The 23,421-nt window shown below is 39.8% G+C and overlaps 1 protein-coding gene across 1 annotated transcript in view; it reads left to right on the top strand.

The window, feature by feature from the left end:
• Positions 1-23,421, top strand: part of LOC124110463 (heat shock protein 75 kDa, mitochondrial-like) — a 91,869-nt gene that overhangs the window by 13,409 nt on the left and 55,039 nt on the right. Inside the window, exons 3-9 of the mRNA XM_046469842.2 lie at positions 16,131-16,213; positions 17,289-17,438; positions 19,029-19,100; positions 20,670-20,830; positions 22,007-22,116; positions 22,300-22,373; positions 22,998-23,160. Of these exons, the coding sequence (XP_046325798.2) occupies positions 16,131-16,213; positions 17,289-17,438; positions 19,029-19,100; positions 20,670-20,830; positions 22,007-22,116; positions 22,300-22,373; positions 22,998-23,160 (813 nt within the window). The remainder of the gene's footprint in view (positions 1-16,130; positions 16,214-17,288; positions 17,439-19,028; positions 19,101-20,669; positions 20,831-22,006; positions 22,117-22,299; positions 22,374-22,997; positions 23,161-23,421) is intronic.

The raw sequence follows: 23,421 nt of genomic DNA on the forward strand, positions 1-23,421 counted from the left end.
TTCAGCATGTGAAAGTGGAGCTAATTTCCAAAACACAATTACGAGCTACTTTACTTTTCGGGTCAAGCCTATTTATTTAGAACTATACACATCTAAAACATTATTTCATTTCTTTTTAAATCTTAAAATGTTGACTAATTTGGGGAAAAACCAATAGATTGATGAATACATGAGTAAAAAAATATTGGTTACCCAATGAAAAATGTAATAACCCAATTAAAATAGAAACCCTAGAGTAAAAACTCAGTTGCTAAAAGTTATCTTATCTGTGGTGTGTAAACCATCTTTCTATCTACGAGATGGCCAAATACCTGACACACTAACGATTTACAGTTGGCAGTGTCAAGTATGGTGCAATGAATGAAAATATTTAATGTTTTCATTACTAATTTTCACTGCTAATTAATACTTGGTGTAACAGTTAGTATATTACAGTATTTCAGTATAACATTTAAGGTAAGAATCGATATTTTTAACTGAGTGTATGAGTGTGATCCATACTTTTAGCGATAAGTGAAAAATCATGATCCAGCGATGCATCGGTGTATCGTTCCATTACTAACGCCAACAATGCCATCCGGATGATATAAGCAATACACTGGTGCACGTGCATGAAGTGATATTTGCCATAGTGCTCATGCGATATTTATGACCTCGGTTATTTCTAAGCCTGTGGGTAATAAATATGAAGCTTTCTGTGAATCAAAGGGTAATCACTGTAGTTGCTTGTCGACTGAACTGCTGTGGTGAATGTAAGGCATATATCACAGAGATTCCAGTGTGGGTATTTCACACTGTTGATGGATAACCATACCCTATATTTAACATGGGGAAAAAGGAATTAGAATGAAAAGTAATAGTTTCTTGTGGAATGAAGGAATAGTTTCTTATGGATTGAAAACATAGTTTCTTGTGGATTGAAGGAATAGTTTCTTGTGGATTGAAGGAATAGTTTCTTATGGATTGAAGGAATAGTTTCTTATGGATTGAAGAAATAGTTTCTAGTTTCTTGTGGATTGAAGGAATAGTTTCTAGTTTCTCGTGGATTGAAGTAATAGTTTCTTGTGGATTGAAGTGGATGAAGAAATAGTTTCTTATGGATTGAAGAAATAGTTTCTTGTTTCTTATGGATTGAAGAAATAGTTTCTAGTTTCTTGTGGATTGAAGGAATAGTTTCTAGTGGATTGAAGTAATAGTTTCTTGTGGATTGAAGTGGATGAAGGAATAGTTTCTTATGGATTGAAGGAATAGTTTCTTATGGATTGAAGGAATAGTTTCTTATGGATTGAAGAAATAGTTACTAGTTTCTTGTGGATTGAAGGAATAGTTTCTTGTTTCTCGTGGATTGAAGTAATAGTTTCTTGTGGATTGAAGTGGATGAAGAAATAGTTTCTTATGGATTGAAGAAATAGTTTCTTGTTTCTTATGGATTGAAGAAATAGTTTCTAGTTTCTCGTGGATTGAAGGAATAGTTTCTAGTTTCTTGTGGATTGAAGGAATAGTTTCTAGTTTCTCGTGGATTGGAGGAATAGTTTCATATGGATTGAAGGAATGGTTTCTTATGGATTGAAGGAATAGTTTCTGATGGATTGAAGAAATAGTTTCTAGTTTCTTGTGGATTGAAGGAATAGTTTCTAGTTTCTCGTGGATTGAAGGAATAGTTTCTTTTGGATTGAAGTAATGGCTTTTGTGATTTGAAGTAATGGCTTCTTGTGGATTGAAGTAATAGTTTCTTTTAGATTGAAGAAATAGTTTCTTGTGGATTGAAGTAATGGTTTCTTGTGAATTGAATAAATAGTTTCTTGTGGATTGAAGAAATAGTTTCCTATGGATTGAAGTAATAGTTTCTAGTTTCTTGTGGATTGAAGGAATAGTTTCTAGTTTCTCGTGGATTGGAGGAATAGTTTCTTATGGATTGAAGGAATGGTTTCTTATGGATTGAAGGAATAGTTTCTAGTTTCTTGTAGATTGAAGTAATAGTTTCTTGTGGATTGGTTCATAGAAGTTGGTTCCAATCTTGTTGATGGTAGGTATGTTATTGGAGTTGTGTCTTGACTGTTTTGTGTCCTGTGTGAACATTGGTAATAGTTGGGTTAATTGTTTCTTATGGAGTGTTATTTCTTTTGGATTGAAGTAATGATTTTTTGTGATTTGAAGTAATGGCTTCTTGTGGATTGAAGTAATAGTTTCTTGTGGATTGAAGAAATAGTTTCCTATGGATTGAAGTAATAGTTTCTTGTGGATGAAGGAATAGTTTCCTATGGATTGAAGTAATAGTTTCATGTTGATGAAGGAATAGTTTCCTATGGATTGAAGTAATAGTTTCATGTGGATGAAGGAATAGTTTTATGGATTAGTTTATTCTTTATTGAAAAGAACATCCAAGTACGGAGAACCCAAATAGGTGGGTGTAGTTTGTTTGTGATAGCTTAAAGAGGTACTAAAACAGTTTTTGAGCCCAAATAAATATATTGTTCATGAAAGAGATATAAAAGTAATGTTCTCAAGGTCATAGTATATTGGCTAGTTAATGAAGTTAAATGTAGGCTGTGTCAGAAGACAGACATTAATGAGTGTTCGAGGGGTGGGGAGTAGCTCTTCTGCACCCATGCCTGAGCTTCTCTCCAGAACATTGTCGCAGATCATTGTTACAGTGGATGAAAAAACTGGAATGACAGTCCACCCGACCTGCTGAAATGCAACAGAGAACCTCAGCTCACCGATAACATCAGCCCTGTTCTCTCAGTACGTGTGATTGTGTGTGCGACAATTTACAGACAATTTGTCATACAAAAGGCCTATCAGTTCCGCTAGACGCAACGCCAGTGATTTCTTACGCCATGTGATTGGTCTCAGCCACCGCCCAGAACAATGCTGCCCATTGTGCGGATGTTAAGCGTGACTTCACATTTTGATACCCAGACAAGATAAGTTAAAGATCTTATCAGTGCTTCATCGTGGCCGAGGGTCGGAGTTAAGCAGCTGATCACAGTCTCATGGCCAGCATTAATTCTCTCCTCCATCTATCAAGCACACCGTGCTCTAACCACCCGTCTGTCTTTACACGATGTCACCGCAGCCTGAGTTATGTCCCCTTGCAAGCATCTAGTATATCTTAATTCTGTGTAACTTAGAAGTGTGCCAGGTGTTAAAGTGTTTGTGAACCACGCATTTCAAAGAAGAGTCTATCACGCGAAAATAGTTACATAGAGGATATTGCCAGAGCTTGGCCCAATCAGAAGACAGTGATACACTTGCCGTAGTGTATAATTTGTGTTTGTCTTATCGGGGAGCGTACATTCCTGATACTCGAGACTTGTGATAACATCTAGAGGATCTTTAACTGTCGCTGGAATTTGTTTAGGGGGGATTAATATTGCCTTTTTGCATTGTATGATGTGTAACTTTGTCTCAGTACCAGTGTGTAGGAAATACCAAGCGTATATGTATTGTATTGGTCTAAATATACAATTGGGGACAAAGCCTGAGATATCTGGCAAAATGTCCATGATTATTTCAGTTCAGGAACAAAACTTTTCATACTTGTTTTAGTTAGACCCTCCTATCTCTAGAATATAAAATCCTTCTGCCTCTATAGTGTTACAATCCTTCTGCCTTGATAATGTTACAATCCTTCTGCCTCTATAGTGTTACAATCCTTCTGCCTTGATAGTGTTACAATCCTTCTGCCTCTATGTTACAATCCTTCTGCCTCCATAATGTTACAATCCTTCTGCCTCTATAGTCTTACAATCCTTCTGCCTCTATAGTCTTACAATCCTTCTGCCTCTATAATGTTACAATCCTTCTGCCTCCATAGTGTTACTATCCTCCTGCCTCTATAGTGTTACAATCCTTCTTCCTCTATAGTGTTGCAATCCTTCTTCCTCTATAGTGTTACAATCCTTCTTCCTCTATAGTGTTACAATCCGTCTTCCTCTATAGTGTTACAATCCTTCTGCCTCTTTAGTGGTCAATTTTGAAGAAAACATTTGCTTCATTTAGTACCTCGATATTTATGCATACCTGGTACCTTATTTAAACACTTGGTATCTATAAGCTCCTCTTTTTTTTATTTGTCTCCAAAGGCTTTCGAAAATGTTCAATAAAAGTTAAGAGAATCATACATTTAACATGTTTAGCAGAACAAAATACTTAAAAAAAATTGAGGATATATTCTTCATTAAGGCAAGGCAGTACTGGACTGGCCTAAACCGGCAGATACTGTTTGGGAGCCACAGGGTCCTTACCTCCTACCACTGACATACAGAGGCATCATGGCAAACAAATAGTTCTTGAATCAAAGGCTCATTACAATTCCTGGGTCTGTACAGACATATTAGGGAGGGCTAGAAAGTCCGAACCACACAATTGGTGTGGAGCCTCTAGGCTGGTGTGTGTGTATCGTGGACTACAGTGTTGGTAGCCAATCAATTACAAGGAGGCAGTCTGAGAGCGACCCAATCAAACTGTCTGGTATTCCAGGAACCATGGTGCCAGACTGCTACAACGGGCATTCTTTAACAAATACGGCTTTGAGAACATAAAGATAATGATAAAGCACATATACAGGAAAATGTGAATTTTTATTTTCCCAAAGGGGACCTTTAACATGTAACAAATTATCACAGTTTAGTGAGCTAATGTTGTGAAAATATCTGTATATCTGCTGGAAGAGGGCTTTTTAACAATATGTATGCTGAAACAGGGCCTTTTAGCAATGTGTATGCTGAATTTGGCCTTTTAGCCATGTGTACACTACAACTGGGCCTTTTAAAGATTTGTATGTTCAAACAAGGCCTTTCAACATGTGTATGCTGAAACAGGGCCTTTTAGCAATGTGTATGCTGCAACAAGGCCTTTAGCGATGTCTACACTGAAGCTATGCCTTTTGATGATGTGTATGCTGAAACAAGGCCTTTTAGCAATGTATACACTGAAACTGGGCCTTTTGATGATCTGTATGCTGGAACAAGGCCTTTTAGCAATGTATACACTGAAACTGGGCCTTTTGATGATGTGTATACTGAAACAGGGCCATTTGGCAATGTATACACTGAAACTAGGCCTTTTGATGATGTGTATACTGAAACAGGGCCATTTGGCAATGTATACACTGAAACTGGGCCTTTTGATGATGTGTAGGCTGAAACAAGGCCTTTAGCAATGTGTACAATGAAACTGGGCCTTTTGATGATGTGTATACTGAAACAGGGCCATTTGGCGATATGTATGCAGAAACAGGGCTGAGAGGAAGGTGAAACTACCTTGAATGAAGACCAGAATTGTTTAATTTCTAGTTCTACAGTAAATGTCACAAGCTTGCCTGACTTTTCAGCTATATAGATCAGCTATGAGAAGGTGCTATATTTCAAAGGACACATGTTTGAGTTGATTAGAAAGTAATTGGTAATCTGTTTGATTCCATAAAGGACTGTTGAAAATGTTCAGAGGATTGCTGCCATTTTTGTACAGAATCCTTTGTAACGTGACCCATGCTAATTAGCAATGCTGTTTTCAGACCTTTTAATCATCTCCAACTACACACTGGATGTAATAAACATTTACTTACTGGTGGAGACATCCTCAGCGATCCAGGGTATTATATATCTCCAGTTTATTGAGATGGTCGGACATCCATCTAATTTATCACTAACTTGTAAGAGGAGACTAATGGGATCGAGTGGTGCAGCAGGCAGACTTGGTTGATGCGTGTAACTGTATCTCAAAGCGTGGATCGATGCTCATGATGTCATTCACTGGATTGTCGGATCCAGACTCATTTATTTACAGACCGTTGTCATATAGCTGTAATATTGCTGAGTGCTGCGTTGAACAACAAACGAACAAACAAACAAAACCTACTGCCAAAAAGACATGAGTAGTACCTTGTGGCTTAAGACCTTGACCCTTACAAGGTCCGTGTTCAAATCACAAATGGATTGTCTGGTCCAGACTTGATTATTTACAGACTGTCATATGGCTTGAATGCAACATTAAACAACAAACAAACAAACAAACAAACAAACAAACAAACAAACAAACTAACAAACTTTTCTCACTTATGAGCTTGAAATCAACAACCGATCACAATGACTCAATTGAAGTGATCAGCATAGAGCGACATTCAAATGGTGTCTTGTATGTGAGAGCCCTCGGTATAATCACAGTAAAAGAGTTTACTATGACGATGTGTATGACTTTTAGCGTTAAGATGGGGGCGGTCGGGTAGCCTAGTGGTTAAAGCGTTCGCTCATCGCCCTGAAGACCCGGGTTCGATTCCCGACATGGGTACAATGTGTTAAGCCCATTTCTGGTGTCCCCTGCCGTGATATTGCTGGAATACTGGTAAAAGGGGCGTAAAACCATACTCACTCACTCACTAGCGTTAAGATGTTTTCGTGAGTATTATGACATGGAGAGGGAAGATGTCATTCTACTAGATGTTGCCAGTTGTATTTGTGACGGCGGGCGACAAGTCAACTACTAGAGGTACTGCTTGCTTCCACTTCATGAAAGGACAGTGTACATCTATTGTTAAAATGGAGATTTAAAACCCTGGAGATAAAATACCCTACATAAACCAGCATGTGTATGACATACTGCATATATGCTGTACAGAGTTGTCTCCCTTGGCTGTGTGAGGATCTACTGATTGTAAATTAAAATGTCAGAATTACTTTAGTTATTGTCCTTAGTTTGTCCGCACCCTGCTTGTGGCTTTCAATAAAGTAGTAAGAGAACTGACCATTTGATATTGGTGGGGGGGGGGGGGGTTGTATTTGATCACTCACTCACTCACTCACTCACTCACTCACTCGTTATAATATTACAGACTGCATCGTACACCAGCAGTCATCTCCATGGAGGAGCTCGTTATCAATCGTGTCTGTCTTCCTACTTCAGTGTTATTCCACAGTAAGGCAACAAATGGGTACCACAGCTGAAGTTGTTGATCTTCTCGGCACACTCCAGTTGTCCCGCACCCCTCAAACTAAACGCAGCCAATAATAATGAGCTAATTCTTCTGATCGTTCCCCAAACACTCCACAATGGGGAACAAGCGAGGGATACTAATTTAGCAGATAAATAGACTATCTCACTTTGCGAGACAGGAATCAATCCTTATGAATCCAAGATTGGATTAAATTTCCCACTTCCATGGCCACCATTTGCAATTACCCTGATTACTGCGACTGCTGTGAAAACGTTGCACCAATTACTGATTTCTCTTTCTCTTGTTCTACGACCACAAATCGTAGCCAATTTCATTTCGTAAATGTCCGACACGAAAAGCAAAATACATGTCCAATTTTTGCACAAGGCTCTAATGACATACAATGTAATTGTTTATGCAATCAAATCTTGGTGATGGAATCTTTTTTGGACTGGGAATATAATTTTCTCGAGTAATTGGATCAGAGGAGATAATCACATTTTGCAAGTGGTTTTATTCGGATCGGGATTTGCTCAAAACATTTCCTCCTTGCTTTGATTGTCATTTTAAGCTTTCTTTTTTTTGGTGGTTTTATCAGAATATTGGCAGCCATTACAAACATTGCATTACTAGATACCCCTTCGTATGAACCTGATTTTGAGGCAAATTGAAGTTGCTTTTTTATGATATATTTTTATTGTGAATTTTAAAAAATCCCTTCATTCATGAAAAGAGCTCTTCCGCATGAAGTTATGCGATTTTGACGTTGATGTGTATTTTTAAATTGATGGAAATGCAACTACTCTCAGTATATTAAAGAGGTCATTTATTTTGCTAGTAATGTGATAACTGTTTTTTAGGGAAAATGAAGTAAAGATTGTTAAGAAAACATTAATATCAGTTATTTTAATGATAATGTAAAGGTTTGTTTTAGATTCATTTCACATTTTATTAAGTAGTAAATCGGGCAAAAAATTCAATGCATTTGTTAATGAACTGAGGAGAGCTAAATGATTTAGAGAACGAATTAGATAAATGACAAAATTGTTGAAAATCAATTATTGTTTTAAGCTGAATGTGGTGTTTTGAACAGGCACATGCCATTTGCTTCTCGGAAATAACAAAAGAATTCTTGAATAAACATGACTTCAACCTTGAAGACTTCCAAGTATCCAAGACTTCCAAGTTTATTTTTAATTTTAATGTTAAGACATTTTAAGTGATTTTGAACTTTTTAGAATTGAGATTAGATATTCTGCAGCTTTGTTTTCATCCTAATAGTGTTCAACGTATCAACTGCCATATTGTGCAGGCTCAGCTTTATACGTGAATTATCAGATGCCCAAGACCAATATCCCTGTGTTTTGGCTAGTCAGCTGGTAGATACCAGTCTTTTATTACATTGATTGTTGTTTGTTGTTTAACACCGCACTCAGCAATATTCCAGCTGTATGACGGCGGTCTGTAAATAATAGAGTCTGGACCAGACAATCTCTTTTATTACATCATAACATGTTACAGCTTAGGGTAGAAAAGTAATGGCGTGAGTGAGTGAATACCGTATTCGACGTAATAAGCGCCCAGGGCGCTCTCAAAATTAGAAATAGGGGCTCTTATTAGAATATTATTTTGGTGAAAAAAAGAGAGTTGAAAGATAAATTTCGTGGTTTATGCAGACAGCCTGAAATGTTTATATAAGACATATATTTTTCCAGAATTTAATTGCCCATAATTAAGGGTGCATATGACACACGACTGCGTATTATACACGAATAAATAAGTCTTTTGTACATTGATCAATCGGAAGGGGTGCTAATTGGGATTGTTCACTGGCCAATATATCAGCAAATATCGCCGTCTGCGCTTATTAGAGCGGGGCGCTTATTACGTCAAATACGGTATTGCTTAATGCGTATCAGCAATGTCACAGCTATTGGTAGCTAGAGAAAACTGTTGGGATAGCAGAGAGAGTTTGTCTTCCGTCTTAACAACAAGAATTCATTACTGGATTATTCCTCTATGGATTAATATACACATGTGCAATATGTATGATTTAATTCTCAGAGCTGATTTTCTAAGTAGGGATCTTGAACCCAAATAAAGGACAACTTTCACAATTAGTGGAATTTGTTGTTGGAAAAGGTTTAAGCTTTCTGTCTAATAAGATGCTTATTTCGTTACTCATTCACAGATCCCTAAATTGCTAATTTATTTTACTGAAGTGTTCTCTGAGCCTCTCTTGAGATGAAGATAAAGAAGATTGTCGATAAAATCTCCATATGTAATTGAATATTGAGCCTCATTTGACGGGGAAACATTTGACGATTTATATTTTGCATGATGGCAATTTAGCATCTCGAACCGTCACTGAGCAAGTAAACTGGATTATTTCCGATGTTATTTCTTCCCGCCTGAGGTGAGCGCGGACCTGTCGTTGTGAGAAGACGTAGCACTCATTGTGCAGTCCATCACAGGTCCAGAGGGATAGCACAGGAGAAGGGCCGCCATTCTGCGACCAATAACTTATTGGATTTCGAAGCATGCTGATGGATTTGAGAAATGTATCTAATTCTTCCTGTCTCCTGCCCAGCCCGATGATGATAAGAAGACTTTCGTCCACACACAATAGCTTGTGTTCCCCTCTTACAAACCATCAGAGGGTTCTTCAATAATGAGAAATTATGATTAAGTTTTCTCCCAGAATTTGATTAAGGGTCTCAATCCTGAGTAATATTGTACGTTTTTCCCTTAATTCACCTCCGCCTCTAGCAATCATTTGATTGTGGCGTCCTACGGGACCGCTAGCTGTTATAATCGCAATCCGATGGGTATCTATACTCACACGGAAATGTAATTCTGCCAAGGATGCTATAACCAAGTTGGCTGCGTCCGGCTACGAGATATTGAAAGCAATCTCAATGGATGTGCACCTAACCCATGCCCTATTCATAATCGCGCACTCGCAAAGATGATACTTGCTCGAAACCCACGGCTTTCGACTATAATTTAGCCAGAAGAACATAATGCATAAAATCAAAATATCTCATTCGGATATTGTTTTATCCTTCAGCCCATCATGAGTGCTTGTAATTTATGGCGTTATTTGATCACAACTGTATGTTACGTTTTAGCACGAACGTCACAAGGGCATAGTATAGAGATTACATGTGATAAGCGAGGAGGGGTATAATATCGACATGCATATAAGATATTTTGACACTGTTAAAGATCAGGATTTGAATCTTCCTGATCGGTTCTACAGTCATTTCGTTCACAGGAGTAATGGGACATCATAATGCAGATGTAAATATTCGGTCAGTTTTGTGTTTTATGAGATGTTTTGAGAGAGAGGCTGATAAATATTTAAATTGCTTTTGATCTTCAAAGACTCAAAACAGATACTTAAGAGGAAGAGAAAGAAGCTATTAAATCAGTTTGTTAGCCGCACTTCAATAATGCTGCAATAAACGTGTTAAGCGTGGTTTCCTCGGCTTTTTCTCATTTTCCCCTTCTCTGATCATCCGAATTTCTGCCCAGAGCAAACAATTCAGAAAATCAACGAAAATGGAAATAAGAATTCTATCAGACTCCTGTGATTCCTGGATTTCTTGAATTATGCCATTAGGAGAATTTGGTCTGATATTTCCTGTTATTGCTTGGATGCTGTTACCTTCGTCAAAACAAAACCTGTGACAGTTGTTGATTCGGCCAGGGGGTGAGTGATGGAAGCTGAGAAACACGTCAACAATGGAAGTCCTGCAAAGTTTACATCTGCTTTTTTATAAACATGTCTGTGTCATTGTTGTCTTAGTGCAAGATAAAAATGGAAGGTAGAGTAATAAATTTGAATGGGATGGGAAGACATTGGAAATGTGAATGTAGATTTTGTGTTGGTAAAGATTTTGAATATGTTCACTATTACATAGGGGTGGTGGGGCAGCTGAGTGGTTAAAGCGTTTGCTCATCACGCTCAAGCCCTGGGTTTGATTCCTCACATGGGTACAATGTGTGAAACCCATTTTGGGTATCCCAAGCCATTATTGCTGGAATACAGCTAAAAGTGCTGCACAAAAACATATTTATGACGGATGACAGATGAGGGAAGGGGAAATCAGGTACTTGTTTGAAAGATAGTTTTATCAACCTGGTTAGGCAGCGACACATTCATTATTTGTCCATCACAATCACTGTCTCCTTTTTTCCTTAAAAAAATATTTCTTAGCAGTATTTTTTTTATCCCTGATCATCCGGAAATAAGCGAAGAGAGAACACGTGGCCCCAAATCAACAATGTATGTTTGATCTGTCATTGAAGTCATTTAAAATAATTAGAAGACATTCAAATCTATTTTTTGACATTTCACCAGCAAAAATAAATCTACCTTCATTTCTTCATTTTGTAAAAAATACCCAAAGAGCAAATTATTCATTTTGGGGGTCTTATGGCAAGGATTATATTCACATTGGTATTGTTTTCTCATAATTTATATGAAGATGCTTCACATTTTTCAAAATAGAATATATTTAGGTCCTTCTTTTAGCACAAGAGTAACTGGGATGAAATGGCTTTGAACAGAAGCAAAGTATTAGTGGATGTTTATCAATACTTCTGTTTTTTCCCATCCCTGTAAATAATTACATAAATATCACGTTATGTTTTTTGCGTATTTTTTCTCTTGTTTTGATAAGTCAGCACATAATTTACTCCTTACAATAATTAATAATGTTTCTATTTTTTATATATTTTATATATTTTAATCATTATGGCAGTAACATTTGAAATTACACAGAAACTTGCTGAGGTTCTTGGTGGTAATAGGTGTGGTACATATTGCAAGGCCACTGAATACATCTGTATATTTTAGGGGTGACTATTGGTCTGGAAATCACTATTGCGATAACTATTGATATTGAAAGAAACTATTGCAATAACTATTGATATTGAAAGAAACTATTGCGATAAATATCGATAGTTTTTAGTGTATTATTTTAGATGGATTTTAGAGTTGAATTAAACCTTGGATCTGTAGTTTCCTTTGAATGTGATAACCATAACAACAAATAAAAAGTAAAGTTTGAGATATGACTGATTTGTTTTTCTTTACCCTCATAATTTAAGAAAAAGAAACTTCCATTCTCTGGATATTTCCAATATTTTCCGAATTAAATAGATCTGGGGGAAATAAGTCTTCGGTCTTTTTCCATCATCCGCTATTGTGCTATGAATGTGAAAAATGAACAAAGTGGATAAATGCTGAAATGTGATATTCTTCGCGATTAGGACCAAAGCATGCATGCATTAGACATAGATACAGGGCTCCAGGTCATTTTTCAGCATCAGCAGTAGGTACTCTTTGTTATTTTAATATAGGAGTACAGGCAACACTAAAGAGTGCACTTTTACTACTGAATGGAATTGAATGAATTCATCTTGGCTATTATTTTAGATATGCACCACAGCATTGCAACTCTCGTATAAACAGGTCAGTAAATATATACCGTCCAAGGCAGTATTTGCTAATATATTGGCTAGTGAACAATCCCAGTTAACACCCTTTCTGATTGATCAATGTACACAAGACTTATTTATTCGTGTATAATACACACTCGTTTGTTATATGCACCCTTAATTATGGGCAATTAAATTCTCGAAAATATATCTATCGTGTATAATACACACAGATTCTTCTTTTATATCCTTTCAGGCTATCAGCATAAACCACCAAATTTACAATCTTTCAAACTCTTTTTTAATCTCACCAAAATTATATTCTAATAAGAGCCCCCTATTTCTAATTTTGAGAGCGCCTGGGCGCTTATTATGTCGAATACGGTAGTAATTTTTTCTTTGTTGTACATGTATGTATATTGTATAATGCGCACCCTACTCTAGGGTGTCCAGTATTTTTGAGAAAAAAGCAGAAAAAATTTACCTCTAATCCCTTCAGCAGTCAGGTACACGAACAGGTGATAACAGACTTGGTCAATAAAAAATTGAAATAAAACATCACAAGACATGATGATTTACTGTTTTAATTGTATTTCCAGTTCTACTAGGCATTGTTTTATATGCAGAGATTAAGATTACTCTGTGTATTTTTACGTAAACTAAGCCGAAAACAGCAATCAGCTGTACACACATTTTCTTACAATCTACTGGTGATTTGGTTAATTACCGAATGATATAACTTTAAAGAATTTTGGTGCAAAGATCGGAAAAATTGTACCTAAAACTATTATTTTATCAGGCATAATATATTACAATAATGTGTTAGTTTAGTTGCAGCTTTACTATGTGTAAATAAAATAATCATAAACCATAAGCGTAGCACTTTGGTACAGCTGAGATCACTTTAGCCTGATATTTTTTACATATGGAACAATATAACCAGTCACCGTCGAAGCTCTTGGGAAATCTCTATGTTGACATATAACAGTCAACCTACAACAAATATGACTGTTAACGAGTCAAAGTATGGCATTAGCTGTGCGATCTACTAATCACTTCACACCCGATTTGGCCAAAATTAATGTAAACAATATTAAATGTAATCTTTTAATGAAATTAATAAAATAGTTTACAGACTGAATTCCAGATATACAATGAACACTATTTGTGACCAGACAGTGTAATTACATGATTAGTTTGTGTACTTCAGCACGGATTTGTTGACATGGTATTTCCGGAGTTACGTGCTCACGGTAAATGTCAAAACTCATTATGGCATGTATAATGCGCACCTCATCTACGCAGCTGTCTTTTTTGGAAAAAAAAGTTCACACTATACTCAAGATGATATGCTGCTTAAAATCAGAGTATAATTTTTGGGAAATACGTCTTAAATGTTTGTTTAACCGTACATGTCTGCTGTGATGCGTGTCTGCAATGTTTTCTAAATCATCCCCCATAGTATCGTGCATGTTTTCATCCATACATACACCGATACAGCCTTTATCTGTAGCCCCGTACATGCAATATAATTACCGCATTCGACGTAATAAGCGCCCACTAGTGAACAATCCCCTTTGCACCCCTTCCAATTGATCAATGTACGCAAGACTTATTTATTCGTGTATAATACGCACTCGTGTATTATATGCACCCTTAATTATTGGCAATTAAATTCTGGAAAATTATATCTGTCGTATATAAACAGTCAGGCCGTCAGCATAAACCACGAAATTTACGATCTTTCAACTCTGTTTTTTTCTTCACCAAAATAATATTCTAAGAAGAGCCCCCTATTTCTAATTTTGAGTGCGCCCTGGGCGCTTATTACGTCGAATACGGTAGGTGTGTGATAAGATGAATTTGTTGTCCACAACCTCGCATCAAGAACAGTGGACAACTTATGTTTCTTCTTGAACGAAGCACTCAGCAATATTCCAGCTACGTGACAGGGGCTTTTACTCCTGGTTAATCACATACACTGAGCTGACAGGATTCCATGCCGGAGTACTCCTCCAGTGCCTCATGCGTGTGGAGATGATGACATTGCATGTCGTCAGTGTGTTTCCTGTAGGGCTGGGATGAGTCCTGATGTATGACCTGGGTACTCAACCCCTATTACCCGACCCTACCCGGGTACCCACCCCACTATTACCCGACCCTACCCGGGTACCCACTGTAGGTCTCAAGAGTTGGGTACATAATGTCCAATTGGGAATTGTTTTACTGGAGCCCTGGCAAATGCTATTTACATGCACGTATAGAACGATCAGATCATGCATACATTGAAGTCAACTGAAGTTATTTCTTTACTCAGGGCGGTCGGGTAGCCTAGTGGTTAAAGTGTTCGCTCGTCACGCCGAAAACCCGGGTTCAATTCCCGACATGGGTACAATGTGTGAAGCCCATTTCTGGTGTCCCCCGCCGTGATATTGTTGGAATATTGCTAAAAGCGGCGTAAAACCATACTCACTCACTATTTCTTTACTCAAACGTATAAAAGTCAGAAACACTGTGTGCATAGTCTGAAAGAAATGCAAACATAAGCGACTTTTATTGTTATTGTCATTAAACAGTATATCACATGACTAACAACTGGTCCGGGTAGTCCTGTGGGTACCCGGGTCCTACTCAGAACCCACCCAACCCGGGTACCCGAGTTACCCGTCCCAGCCCTAGTTCCCCGCCTGATTCTGTCATTGTACATTGTACCAGACTGGTGGATCGGTGCTCATGCTGTCAACCACTTGTTTGCCTCGTCTGGTCACTCAGTTACAGGCAGCCGTTATGCAGCTGTGATTTGATTGGCTTCAGTGTTGAACAGCATTCGCTCACCACTGAAACAATAACTGTCGTGGTTCGTTCTGTCGCCAGTGTACACACGTCAACCTTACAGTCCTGTGTGTAAAAAGATTATAATCATGATAATGGTGATTGACATGATGTGAAGGACTATTGTCAGATATTGCCTTTCACCATGATAGATAGCATCTGTTGGTAGTTGATAGGGACAATTCTCCTCTTAGGATATGATAGAGAAATGTTGATGAAAGGGAGGTAACTCTTGGTAAGGGTTGTCAGTACTGTAATTTTGGTCAGAAATTTTTAGTTCCTGGTTCAAACCCGGCAGGAGAAAATGAGTGTGTGCCTTTGAGGATCTTTTAATCTTTTTACACTACAGTTCAGTCCTTGATATATTGAACATCAACAAGACTGAAGAAAAATGATATGTTTTATGATTAAATTATAACATGTAATTTAGCATGTGTTTTGATACTGTGTAATTTACTTTGATAGTTTATGAATTCTTATCATATTATTAGGATGTCCTTTGGGTTTTTCTCATACCTATATGGCTAATATTTTGATGATTTAGCAATATTCCAGCTATATGACAGCAGTCTGTAAATAATCAAGTCTGGACCACACAATCCACTGATTGACATGAGCAATGATCTACGTAATTGGGATACGATGACATGCATTAGTCGCCTGTTACGACAAACATAGTCGCCCCTTATTTCATTGACTCACACTAGAATTACGTCTTTAACCTGTGATACTTTGGGCATTCCTTCTACATTTAAGTAATTGAAGTAATGATAGAGCAACACTGAGCTCCTGACTGTGGTGTTCCTTCATTTATGACCAGGATTGATTCTGGCCTCTACAAACCATGTAATGTAAGTGTATACTGTAAGGAAAGATGACATGTGATAACAGAATACTGACCTTTTGTTGCCAGGTCCATCTGACAAGCATGAATTCCAGGCTGAGACTCGTCAACTGCTGGACATTGTGGCCAAGTCACTGTACTCGGAGAAGGAGGTGGGTGGTCCGACATTAAGTCACTGTACTCTGAAAAGGGGGTGGGTGGTCCGACATTAAGTCACTGTACTCTGAAAAGGGGGTGGGTGGTCTGACATTAAGTCACTGTACTCAGAGGAGGTGGGTGGTCCGACATTAAGTCACTGTACTCTGAAAAGGGGGTGGGTGGTCCGACATTAAGTCACTGTACTCTGAAAAGGGGGTGGGTGGTCCGACATTAAGTCACTGTACTCGGAGAAGGAGTAGGGTGCTCTGACATTATGTCACTGTACTCAGAGAAGGAGGTGGGTGGTCCGACATTAAGTCACTGTACTCAGAGAAGGAGTAGGGTGCTTTGACATTAAGTCACTGTACTCAGAGAAGGAGTAGGGTGCTCTGACATTAAGTCACTGTACTCGGAGAAGGAGGTGGGTGGTCCGACATTAAGTCACTGTACTCAGAGAATGGGGTGGGTGGTCCGACATTAAGTCACTGTACTCAGGGAATGGGGTGGGTGGTCCAGCATTAAGTCACTGTACTCAGGGAATGGGGTGGGTGGTCCAGCATTAAGTCACTATACTCGGAGAATGGGGTGGGTGGTCCGACATTAAGTCACTGTACTCGGAGAATGAGGTGGGTGGTCCGACATTAAGTCACTGTACTCAGGGAATGGGGTGGGTGGTCCGACATTAAGTCACTGTACTCAGAGAATGAGGTGGGTGGTCCGACATTAAGTCACTGTACTCAGAGAATGGGGTGGATGGTCTGACATTAAGTCACTGTACTCAGGGAATGGGGTGGGTGGTCCGACATTAAGTCACTGTACTCAGAGAATGGGGTGGGTGGTCCGACATTAAGTCACTGTACTCAGAGAATGGGGTGGGTGGTCCGACATTAAGTCACTGAACTCAGAGAATGGGGTGGGTGGTCCGACATTAAGTCACTGAACTCGGAGAATGGGGTGGATGGTCTGACATTAAGTCACTGAACTCAGAGAATGGGGTGGGTGGTCCGACATTAAGTCACTACTTGTGGTTCTATTCCTGTGGTGCTTCATGACACCACCCAGTGAGCTTCATCTTGTTTCCAACTGTAGGTGTTCATCCGTGAGCTCATCTCCAACGCCAGCGATGCCCTGGAGAAACTGCGCTACGTGCAGCTGAGTGGGTCAGAGGTCAGCGGAGCAGGCACGCCCCTGGAGATTCACATTGCAACTGACGAGTCCAAGAAAACTTTCACTATTCAGGTGAGAACTTCATGATCTGGGCATCGTTCCTCAAAGCGCTCTTAGTGTTATGACTGTCATAGGCTTGTGTTAAAGTATGGGAGTTACAATCATCTTAGCGCTAAGATTGCTTTGTGGAACGGGGCCCAGTGATGTAGCCTCGTCAGGCTTTTAGATCGGTTCATTTTTTCGGCCATTGACTTGATTATCAAACAATATCCAATAATTTTTTCCAGATTTGGTAGAAGAATGTCAAATTAAAATTTGATAAAATCGTAAAAGAATCCTAATGCTTTTCATTGTATCCCAATTGCGTAGATCAATTCTCATGATGTCAATCACTGGATTGTCTGGGCCACACTCGATTATTTACAGATCGCCATCCTATAGATGGAATATAGTGTGGCATTAAACAACAAACAAACAAAACATCACTGTCAGTGGTTAATGTGTTCTTTTGTTGGTCCTGTGATCTCTTCCGAGTATGGGTGAATCACTATTACATGCTTGCCAAATAGTCAGAGGTGCTTGATGCTGTATATCAACTGAGTATTGATTCAGTGTTTGTGTCATGAATCAAGTGTACATGGACTTCAGCTGCCCAATACCCCCTGGATTCCTAGTCCATATTGGCCTCCTCCATGCTATTGCTTGTAAGAGGCGAATAAATCTGACTAAGACTGGGATTGGTGAGTTAGGCTGTGACTTGGCAGATTGTGTGTCACTGTATCCACAGCCTGGATGGTTGCTCATGATTTCAATCACTTGTTTGTGTGGCCCAGACTCCATTACAGCCCTCAAGATATGGCTGGAATTTCATATCAAATCAAAATCAAATTATACATGAATTTGGCACTTATGTCCATCCATAGCTGCTCAAAAGCACATGGAGTCACTGATGCTTAGGGAAAAATGTTTCTGTCATGCACTATGCTGAAATTGTGGGTTGTCAGCCTGGCCCAGGATAGAATGTGGGTTCCAGGATAGAATGTGGGTTCCAGGACAGAATGTGGGTTCCAGGATAGAATGTGGGTTCCAGTACAGAATGTGGGTTCCAGTACAGAATGTGGGTTCCAGGACAGAATGTGGGTTCCAGGATAGAATGTGGGTTCCAGTACAGAATGTGAGTTCCATGACAGAATGTGGGTTCCAGGATAGAATGTGGGTTCCAGTACAGAATGTGAGTTCCATGACAGAATGTGGGTTCCAGGATAGAATGTGGGTTCCAGGATAGAATGTGGGCTCCAGGATAGAATGTTCTCCAGTAGCCAATGCTAGTAATAAACAACCACCAAATGAATAGGTTGTCAGGCTCAGTGCCTTAGGTAGGGCCTAAGGTGTGAAACAGTGGAAGAGACTTTGCCGAGAGAAAAGTTGTTGGCAAGAGTCACAGAAGGTCACTGAAACACTGTGCATTTTATAAAAAAAATTGTATGATCTGAATGGAATATACATTCCATTTTATGTCCTTCAGCAAATTCACGGGTAACTTGTCCTGACCATGGTTGTCGGACAAGTGTGCAGCTATCGGAGAATGGTGACCTTGAAACCCTGATCACGTTTTTGTGTTTAAAATGTTTCAGTTTTTTCAGATATGGTTCTAATTTTCAGGACACGGGCATTGGTCTGACCAAGGAGGAGTTGATTGACAACCTGGGAACCATTGCCAAGTCTGGGTCTAAGGTATGTATTGTTCTTCCTCCAGCCGTTGTTATGATCTCAGACCGCCTCCAGCAGAAGGTCCAGGGTTCGATTTCCGGCTACATCATACCAAACGACGTTAAGAGATGGTACTTATTGTTATCCTGTCTGGCGCTCGGCATTAAGGGGCTAAAACAAGGACTGGTCGGCTCGGAGTCAGTATACTGTGTCTGAGTGGGGAAGTCATGTTAAACTGCGGCATGATATCTCAGTAAGCTAGCACTTTAAATCGGCATCAGTCCGGACTAGTACAAGCAGCCACACACTCACATGCTTGCACATCGCTATGTAAGTGCAATAATCTTGGACGGGACGTTAAACCCCATTTCACCTCACCTGTTATGATGTCAGGGGTGTTGTTAAAGCATGTGCTTGTCTTGCTGAAGACTTGGTTCATGGTTTTGCTGTGTACTTCCAGTGGCCCACCCTCCAGGACCCGTGAAGATCCGGGGTAGAATAGGTCTTCAGCAACCCATGCTTGCCATAAAAGGCGACTATGCTTGTCGTAAAAGGCGACTAACGGGATCTGGTGGTCAGGCTCGCTGACTTGGTTGATGCCCGTCATCAATCCCAATTGCGTGGATTGATGCTCATGATATTAATCACTGGATTGTCTGGTCCAGACTCGATTATTTACAGACCGCCGTCATATAGCTGGAATATTGCTGAGTGCGGCGTTAAACAACCAACCCTCCAGAGATCAGAAGAACCACCAAATTCTGCTGCTTTGTTCACCATTTTGTTGTCAGGATGTTAACATAGAAAACTTATTGAATACTCAACAAACTAAACTAATGGATTTCAGGCAATTTCATTTTGTTCATTTGTGAATAAAGTTTGCCAGCTACCAAATCCATTAAATCAAAGGTTCATGAATGATTCTGACATAATATGGAAATTAGTCAAGTCTGATTGGTCAATTAGAGGTATGAAATCACAATAACTACCTCCGATTGAAACAGACGATTTGATGGCCGTATCACAGTGAAAGTTAGTTTTTCTAGAAAAGTACTTCTCTCTCAGTCATTGTTGGTAGGCATTTTTTTAATTATATGTAAAATTGTAGGTTACAGAATGATTCAATGATTATCTGGTCAGTGGATGATGCAGACATTTACTGTTTATGGATGTGACCTATCTTATTGTGGCAACTTTAGTATTCCTTATCAGGATTTAAATACTACTCAATCACTCACAGTATATAGTGGGCGGTGGACAGCCTAGTGGTTAAAGCTTTCACTCGTCACGCTGAAGACCCGGGTTCAATTCCCCACATGGATATAATGTGTGAAGCCTATGTTTGGTATCCCCCGCTGTGATATTGCTGGAATATTGATAAAAACAGCATAAAACCGTAATCACTGACTCACCCAAAACCCACTCACTCACTCACTCACCCAAATCACACTCACTCACTCACTCACTTACTCACCCACTCACTCACCCACCAAATCACTCACCCATTCACTCACTCACCCACTCACTCACTCACTCACTCGGTTTTATATAGTGTACATAGCATGAATGTTCTCTTCCTATTGTTGTCACCAGGCATTCATCGAGCAGCTCAAGGACAAGGCTGATGCATCGACCAATCTGATTGGTCAGTTTGGTGTTGGGTTCTACTCCACGTTCATGGTGGGAGACCGAGTGGATGTGTACACCCAGTCACACAATCCAGACTCGCCACCCCTCAAGTGGTCTTCTGACGGGTAAGAAGGAGCTGATTGGATAAATCTATAAACAGTGACACTGGACAACCATATCGCCAGTTTCCCGATGTAATGTCATGAAGTCTAGTTTGTGTTCGGGACACATGTGGCCAAGTGGTATCAGACACTGCACCTCACTGAACAGAGTTATGTCCCTTAAGGGTGCCAGGATCAGATGTTCATGCTTCAAAACCCAGATTCACCCTGACTATCATTCTTGGTTTGTTAGCACCATACCCATGCTCATAGGTTTCACCAAAATGGTAAACGTCTAAGACCTGTATGAGTTCAGACTTGCCTCCAATATCAAACTGCTACGCCATGGTATAACTGGAATATTGTTCAGAGTGGCGTTAACCTCACTCTCGTTCAGGTGACTAACGGGATCGGGTGGTCAGACTCGCTGACTTGGTTGAAGCATGTCATCGATCCCAATTGCGTGGATCGATGCTCATGATATCAATCACTGGATTGTCTGGTCCAGACTCGATTATTTACAGACTGCCTTCATATAGCTGGAATATTGCTGAGTGCGGCGTAAAACAACAAACCAACCAACCAACCACTCTCACTCACTCAGTTACTGACTATATATGTTTGAGGTGCAGACAGGCACTGGTACGCAGGATAGAACTGCATGATCACTTCCACAGACAGCACTTCTGTCACAATATATGAACATTGACCGTATGATGCACTGATGATTTCATCTTCCACAATGGGGCGAGGGGGTAGCCTAGTGGATAGAGCGTTCACTCATCACTCTGAAAACGGTTTGATTCCCCACACGGGTACAATGTGTGAAGCCTGTGCATTTCTGGTGTTCCCCATCATGATATTGCAGGAATATTACTAAATCAAACTCACTCATCTTGCACACGTTAAAGATGGTACTTGTTGTTACCCTGTCTGGCGCTCAGCATTAAGGGGCTAAAACAAGGACTGGTCAGCTCTGAGTCAGTATACTGTGTCTGAGTGGGGTATTAATGTTAAACTGCGGCATGGTATCTCAGTGTGCTAGCACTATAAATCGGCATCAGTCCGGACTAGTACAAGCAGCCACACACACACACATACACGTGCATGCATGCCGCTATATAAGTGCAATAATCTTGGACGCGACGTTAAACCCCATTTCACCTCACATCATCTTGCACACTGTTTCTTCTGGTGTAGTTCTGGATCCTATGAGATATCGGAGGCGGAGGGCGTGCAGCGCGGCACGAAGATCGTCATCCATCTGAAGGGAGACTGCTATGACTATGCCAAGGAGGAGATCATCAATGGTAAGACATGGCATACTGCTTTCATTCTCAGCTCCCCGGGGAGTATTCAAGCCAAGCTGCCTGTTTTAGCATTAGAAGGTCACATTACCATCTCATCCTGCCAGGTACCCATTCACTGCTGAATAGTAGAAAACAAATACCACATTTTAAGGTGTTCATGTAGAGTTTGTGTCTCCTCTGCAGATGTTATCAGAAAGTACAGCAACTTCGTGGGTGTCCCCATCTTCCTCAACGGCAAGAGGGCAAACATCATCCAGGTAAGTTGTGAGACATTTTAAAACATAGGAAATACTGATTGGAGCAACAGTTTGCGGTAGGGCTGGGACGAGTCCAAATTTACTACCCGGGTACCACCCTATTACCCGACCCTACCCGGGTACCTGCTGTAGGTCTCAAAAGATAGGTGCAAAATGTTTGATTGGCAATTGTTTTTCTGCAGCTCTGGCCAAAACTATTTAGATACATGTATCAAACAATCAGATCATGCATTCACTGAAGTTGGCTAAAGCTTTATCTTTACTCAAACATATACGAGACAAATTAATGTGTTCATCGTCAGAAAGAAGTGCAAACTTTAGCAACTTGTAGTGTAACCACTGAGCTATAGTGAGTTTTTGTCATTAAATATTATATCACGTGACTAACCATGGGTCCGGGTTGTACTGTGGGTACCCGGGCCCTACTCCAGACCCATTTGACCCGATTACCCGAGTTATCCGTCCCAGCCCTAGTTTGCGGAATATTATTTAGAGATCATGAGCTATGATTGCAGATGTTTTCATTGCAAAAATTTTTGTTTGAACTCGTACATTTGTATGCATGGTCCGTTTCGGAATAGTTTGAACAAGTATGCAATGTAACCATGGTAACTCATCACGCAGGCCCTATGGATGATGGACCCCAAGGAAATCACAGAGGACATGCATGAATCGTTCTTTCGCTTCATCGCAAATGCCTATGACAAGCCTCGGTATCACTTCCAGTATAAGACAGATGCTCCACTCAACATCCGCGCTTTGTTCTACATTCCAGAATACAAGCCCAGTGAGTAGGAGAGAAGCATCGGGTATATCCTTGAATACAAACCTAGTGGGTAGGGGAGTAGCATTGTGTACATCCTTGAATGCAAACCTAGTGGATAGGGGAGTAGCATCGGGTACAACCTTGAATACAAACCTAGTGGGTAGGGGAGTAGCATCAGGTTCAACCTTGAATACAAGCCTAGTGGGTAGGGGAGTAGCATCATGTGAGTAGGGGAGTAGCATCAGGTAAAGCCATGAATACAAGCCTTTTCTTTAACACAGA

Source organism: Haliotis rufescens, unplaced genomic scaffold (genome assembly GCF_023055435.1).
Source record: "Haliotis rufescens isolate VD_foot unplaced genomic scaffold, xgHalRufe1.0.p SCAF_7, whole genome shotgun sequence".
Taxonomy (NCBI): domain Eukaryota; kingdom Metazoa; phylum Mollusca; class Gastropoda; order Lepetellida; family Haliotidae; genus Haliotis; species Haliotis rufescens.